General features: G+C 39.7%; 1 protein-coding gene across 1 annotated transcript; it reads right to left on the reverse strand.

Annotated features, from left to right (window-relative positions):
- Window positions 1–223: 223 nt before the first annotated feature.
- Window positions 224–4,955, reverse strand: LOC128398784 (vomeronasal type-2 receptor 26-like). Its single transcript, XM_053360039.1, has 4 exons — window positions 4,167–4,955; window positions 3,232–3,459; window positions 2,335–2,461; window positions 224–1,125 (listed from the first exon to the last, which is right to left on the reverse strand). The coding sequence occupies exons 1-4, from the start codon at window positions 4,953–4,955 to the stop codon at window positions 224–226; spliced, it is 2,046 nt and encodes a 681-aa protein (XP_053216014.1).
- Window positions 4,956–6,774: the final 1,819 nt, after the last annotated feature.

The following is a 6,774-nucleotide window of genomic DNA, read 5'->3' on the forward strand; positions in this document are numbered from 1 at the left end:
AGCACACATGCTTGAATTCACATGAGATCCTTATCAACAGCATTTCCAATGATACATTTAAGTAGTATTGTAATAAAGAGATGGATATATGGTTTCATTTTGTTATTCCTATAACTCGCCCCCTACTGTTCAGATCAGGAGCAGAATTTAGAGAAACTAATAACGGTGGATTTCCAATAAACTGTATCTAAGAGAAAAATAAAAAGATGAAGACAGAACTCTTTCATATTTTCCTTTGCATTATATGTTCTCTACTATTTAGGTCAGGCCTCAGCACAATGATGTAGCATTTAGGGAAAAAGATGCAACCCAGTAACCCAGCACTGGAGCATAAGATGGAGAAGATCTCCACAGCCACCATGTATTTTCCTTTGGTGCTCAGATAGGTGGGAACAAAGGATAACCACACACTGCAAAACAGCAACATGCTGAAAGTGATGAACTTGGCTTCATTGAAACTGTCAGGTAACTTCCTGGCTAGAAAAGCCACAATGAAACTGATAATGGCTAGAGAGCCCATATAGCCCAAAACACAGTAAAACATAGTAGCTGAATTCTCATTACAAACTAGTATGATTTCCCCATAGAATGAGTGTGGGTCTGTATCTGGGAATGGAGGAGCGGTACTTAACCAAAGAGTACAAACACCAGCTTGAATAAAAGTGGAGAGAAGGATAATAGAATTTGCTGTTCTTTTGCCAACCCATTTTCTCATTTTGGCACCTGGTTTGGTTGCCATGAAGGCCAGAACCACAGTGATGGTCTTTGCCAATACAGAAGAGAGGGCCAAAGAGAAGATGATGCCAAAGGCCGTTTGTCGGAGAGGGCAGGTTGCCTTTCCAGGCTGTCCGATGAAGAGCAGGGAACAGAGGAAACAAAGGAGGAGGGAAACAAGAAGGATGTAGGTGAGGTTCCGGTTGTTAGCTTTTACTATTGGACTCTCCTTGTGCTTCATAAAAATTCCAAGAACTAAAGCTGCGACAACAGAGAGAGAAATAGCCATAATAAATAAGATGATCCCCAAATCTTCGTTGTAAGTAAGGTAGCTTATAATCCTTGGAATGCACTGAGTTTGGTTTTCATTGGCATACTGTTCTTCTGGACAATTGATGCAGCAATCCATGTCTTCAAAAATAAAAATTAAAGAAGAGGAAGAGTGATTTTAATATTCTCAAATGCAGAACGACATCTGTCTGAGGAAGTCTTAAAACCTCATGAGAGGTTTTGTTCTTTTGCAATGATAAAAAGTTGTACTGTGTTGTTTTAAAAATATTTATTTAAAATTTAAAACACCATTATATTCATGCAGTTTACATTCTCCTAAGAAATAAATACTAGATATCTTTTGTTATGAAAATGGCTATATATATATATATATATATATATATATATATATAGCCATTCCAATATATATATATATATATTGGAAGGGTCTAGCATTTTCTAAATTAGTTAATTTTATAATTTGTTTTTAAGGGGAGGATGGGAAGGCTGCTATGAGAGTAAGCCCTGGTCAGCAGAATGGCTGGGGCAGGTTCCGGTAGGGGAGTTTTATTGGAACATCTGATCACAGTGATCACAGGCAGGAGGAGTTGTCTGAGGGCCAGATCATGTATACCAAGGAGGTAGGTTTAGTCATTATCGGAAGAATATTCTTACCTCTGGGTCTGACCAGAAGGATGCATGTATTAACAAGGGTGTCCCATATGACCTTAAAGTGGCACTGTGCAATGCCAGGTCAATGATTCACAAGACCACTGCCATCCAGGGGTGGGCAATGGTCCCTTACCAGAGTGGTACATACTGTAGTTATCACCCACTTGAATTACTGCAATGCGCTCTGTGTGGGGCTACCTTTGAAGGTGACTCAGAAACTACAACTAATCCAGAATGAAGCAGCTAGAAGCATATAACACCGGACCTAAAGAATCTACATTGGATCCCAATACATTTCCAAGCAAAATTCAACATCTAAATGGCTTCGGGGCTATAGACCCAAAGGACCGTCTCCATCCTGGCTACTGAGGTTCAGTTTCACGGGCTTTCTGGTATGATGTGAAGTTACAGGGAACCAGGCAGGGGGCCTTCCTGGTAGAGCCACCTCCCATGTGGAATGCCATCCCATTAGATGTTATGGAAATATTTGACTTTTAGAAGACACCTGCAGCCCTGCATAGTGAGGTTTGTCATGTTTGATTTTTTTTTGGTATTTTTAATATTTTGAATGGAGCCACCCAGAGTGGCTGGGGCAACCCAGTCGGATGGGTGGCATTTAATAATCATCGTGTTGTTATTGTTATTGTTGGTGTTTTTTGCTATTATTCTGTCTCTCACCTTTCTTATTAGAGATCATCCCTTCTGGACACGGCACACAATCATAGCAGCAAAATTTTGCTCCTTCCTTCTTTTTCCTGTTGTAGCCAGGATAGCAGTTGTCATTACACACAGAAACTGGTAGTACCTGCACAGAAACATGATGGATATTCAGAAATAATACGAAGAGGGGGAGTTGTTTGTTTTTTAAGAATGGTAGGTTTGCAAATAGGGAAAGAAGGGAGCTTTAGTTCAACCAGTCTTATAGTTCTGTCCATCCACTGAAGCTATCGGTATAGGACTGAGCTTCAGGAGGAAACCATAAGTGAGGGTGGTATGTGATTCCATGTCTGAGCTATTTCTTTTTCTATATGGACATGATTTACCAATGAAATGAAATGAAATGACATTTATAAAGCCTAAACTTTTTCAGAGCTGCTCTCCCCACACCCAGTTAAACATGATTAACTAGAATAAAACTCCTGAGGACAACCCTTTAAACTGTATCGCAGCTCTTATGCCCAGAACATAGACATAACTAGCAAGGTGAAAAAGGCCCCTTGTAATTGAGAATGAGTTTAGGAAGCATGAAGAAATTTCAGTGGTCTTTTTTCAGTAAGTTGTACCAAAAACAATTGAATCTGCTTCACATGACATAACCTAGTTATACAGGAGCAATTCCATCAGCAATTTGCAGGGGTGTGTGTCTCAAGATATCCTGTTTATTAAAAAAACTGAAAAAATCCAATAAACTGGAAGATTCTCTGAAAAATGCAGGTAAAGATCAAAGAGATATCACTAGTCTATATTTCTTTAGAAAGAAAAGGGGTATCTTTAGAGTACCAGGCATATTTTAGTACCTAAAGAGGAGCCAGAAGAATGAACTGGTCTGATGAACGTATTGTCATTATGTCTTACCTGATTAAAGCTTTGGTGCCAGACAATTTGGTCATCATGAATGGTTAACTCTTTGCCTCGAGGAGCCTGAGGATCTAGTGTTCCAACTTTTATTCTAACCACTGACGCATTCAGAAACATCATCCAATTTGTAACATCAAAGCCTGTTACTAATTCTCCATTGTCATCAAAACGTATTGTTTCTCCAACACTGTTATTGAACGTGATGAGCTCTAGAAAGTGATGGATCTGTATTCAATGAGAATCCAAAGAAAGTAAGAACTAGGTTTTGGAATGATTTCACTGAGCTTTACAAAGGGCTATCATACTAAGTTTTAATTCTGGACAGTATATGCTGTGATTCTATATTTGCATGGACAGGCGGAGTCCCCCCAACCCCAGCTGACCCCTGAGCAGAATACTGTCTCAAGACAACATGCTATGGGATTAGAATTGGCCACAACTTTATTAAATTTCAGATGTAGGGAGACCTGGGCTCAGGCATTGAGCGTTTATTCTTCCTAGCCCCCAGCCGGGGATCTGGGAGACATCAGGGTTATCCAGAATGTGTGAGGATTGGGCTGGCTCTGGAGAACATATGTTCAAGCAGAGAGCCCGCACCCCCCCTCGCCTCCATTGGAGGAGAGAGCAATGACAACCTCTTGGCGTATGGCCAATGCCTCCCCTCAAGACCCCTTTAACGGGGAACTCTGGTATCACCGCCGCGGTCTCCTAGTTGTGTTCATTTGTCCCAATTTCAGCCTTCACTATTTTATAATGAAGCTAGCATTAATTACCCAAATGGATTCATAATCAAGAACAGCATAAAACAGAGAGAACACCAAAATATTTTGAGTGAATGGTTTTTTAAATCTTGGTTCATTAATGAGCTTGCCTAAAAGGGAGAGAGAGAGAGAGAGAGAGAGAGAGAGAGAGAGAGAGAGAGTTGTAATAACCTGCCATGGCTGCACGTTCTGAAACACCAACCTCCAATCTTCTAACAACCTTCTATGCTTCAGTCTCAATCTGTATAGGTCGTGCAAAGCATGTGCCATGGCATAGACAGCATTGTAGACACTGTAACTATGGCCAGTCATCTTCATTTCAAATAAAATACCAGGAATGCTCTCCAGCTTCTCCTCCCCAGTGCATGTTTCCTTTTCATCTTCCTCCTGCTTCTTTAATGAACAGCTGAATGCCTGTTCCCAGAAGTCCTGGATAAATCCATCTCCTTTCACCTCAAAAGGAGTTATCTCCTTAATAAATTTTTGGAAGCCTGGTGGCTGATTTGAGTGAGCAGTGAAAGATATAGAACCATGGAAGGTTTGCATAGGCCATGTCTTCTGAATGGACACTGATGTGAAATCCCAGTGGGATGTAATAATCCACACTTTACCAAGAGGAGGCCATTCCATATAGGTTGCTAGAAAAAGAAATATCCTCACAATCTGAAATGATGGAGGTTCTCCATATACAAAAAATATACTGGCTTTTTTCTCAAACATAACTTCATAATTTTTAAACTGCTTTAACATCAAGTCTACCATCCCCTCCACATAATCCCATTTTGGCATTCTTACTATGAAGGCATAACAGATTCCATTTTGAGCAAGCATTGGCATCATTGTCTGTAAAAACCTGTCCCCTTTGTCATCATTCACAGCACCAACCCCAACCCATTTCCATCCAAAATGCTGAAGTAATCTCACAACTCCCATTTGCTGGTAGGATTCAGATGGGACCATTTGGTACAGAAAAGGGAATAGCATTTTGGATCCTTTTAATGGCAAGAATGATCCATACGTGAGCTGAAATAAAATGTATAAGAAATTTAGGGATTAATCTTTTCCCTAATGGAGTTCTACTGGATTGCATTTATCCAATTGTCATTCATGTATGTCAGCAAAAATGGTCATTTGGGTTTACAAATGCAAGCAAAAGGAATTTCTGGAGTTTTGTATTTCTGGATCACAAGCCAGGCATTGGGCTGGAGTGGAATAATCTCAGGGAGAGTTCAGGCTGATTCAGATAACTGAACTATTACTATCCAGAATAGGACTTGAGGGGCATGCCCAGCCCTAGCAGCTGACGAACAGTAATTGAGTAAAGCTTTCAAAGTAACTGTGAGTCCACCTGCAGTTTTCATAATCAACTCAGTTTAAACAATCTGCTTACCAAAATATCACTAGGAGTATGGACAAAACTACATTCATAAGAGCAAGATAATATGCCATATGTGCATGCTTCATACCCTCATACACAAAGCTTTACCTGTGGAGTTTTGTGGGTTGCTGATATGAAAGCCATATTGACAGAGATCTCAGAGAAACATCCGCCAATGATAGCTATCAATTGGTTCTGCTTGTCACAACTGAAATTGGGGACAAACTTCTTTTGTGTGGAAAGCAGGCTCAGTGTGGCCTTATAAGTCATTCTTGCAGTCAAGTAACTATTGAGGATGCGGATACCCAGAGAGACGTTTGGCAAGATGTTGGGATTCTCATTGATCTCTTTGACAGCAAATGCTAAGGCCAGGATGTGCTGGTAGTTCTTAGGCACTGAACTGTAATAAAGGTGACAACAGTTTAATAAAATCACCACCACCATAACAAAAATGCATTTGTACTCTTCAGCATTTTTTATCCAAATGTTTCCAAGATGGTCGCAAACTTTAGAACCACTTTAGGAAATAATAGACTTAAAAATAATTGAGATCTGAAATAAGTTTTGTATACTGAAAGGGAGCGAAAACAGAAATTGTCTTACACTGGTTCATCAATCAAGATCTGTGTAGGCTGTTCCTTGAAATTGAGGCTATTATAGTTTAAGAAGACTTGGGAAACCATCTCCCCAATGATGAGGTCACCCGGTTGGTAAAATTCATGAGGAATAGGGAGGGGATCATCATATATGCTGCAGTTAATGGAATATTTCTTGCATACAGCATGAGACAGAAGTACAAGCAGCAACACCACCAGAAGCATGTTCCTGTTGAAAAAGTTTCACCTCCAAATGTACATTCTCATGTTTACATCTACAGCAGTATATGTAGCTATTTTCTTTTTACCTACAGAATGTATCCGATGGTATATGTAAACCATCTCCCGGTTTTATATTCTATAATGGTTCTCTTTAATCAGTGTTTCCGAACAGCAACTCTGTTCATCTCCTCACTTTTCCCCTGTGTGAATTAAAACCTTCATATGTTCCTGTTCAAGTAGAAATATCAAAGGTTTTCATTGGTGTACAAATAAAGTAAGTGTAACACTGAAGATTCTCCATGGGTTTGTCCAAAAGAATGTGAAATGCATTATTGTTAGGTAATGTTATGGTTCATAATGTGTTCATGTGCTTTTATTCATACCTAACCAAAGAGGTCAAGATTTGCGCAGAAAATATTTGGGAACTTGATTATTCAGTTGGCAAGGAGACAGGATGAGGACAGGAATATTGTCACTATACTTTTTGGCGCTTAAAATTGTGACAGAATCAGTTGATGATAAACATACTCCAACATGTATAGGGGAAATAATCATAAAAGAAAATGACAGAGCCCTGCCTATG

The sequence above is a fragment of the Podarcis raffonei genome, chromosome 13 (genome assembly GCF_027172205.1).
Source record: "Podarcis raffonei isolate rPodRaf1 chromosome 13, rPodRaf1.pri, whole genome shotgun sequence".
Classification (NCBI taxonomy): domain Eukaryota; kingdom Metazoa; phylum Chordata; class Lepidosauria; order Squamata; family Lacertidae; genus Podarcis; species Podarcis raffonei.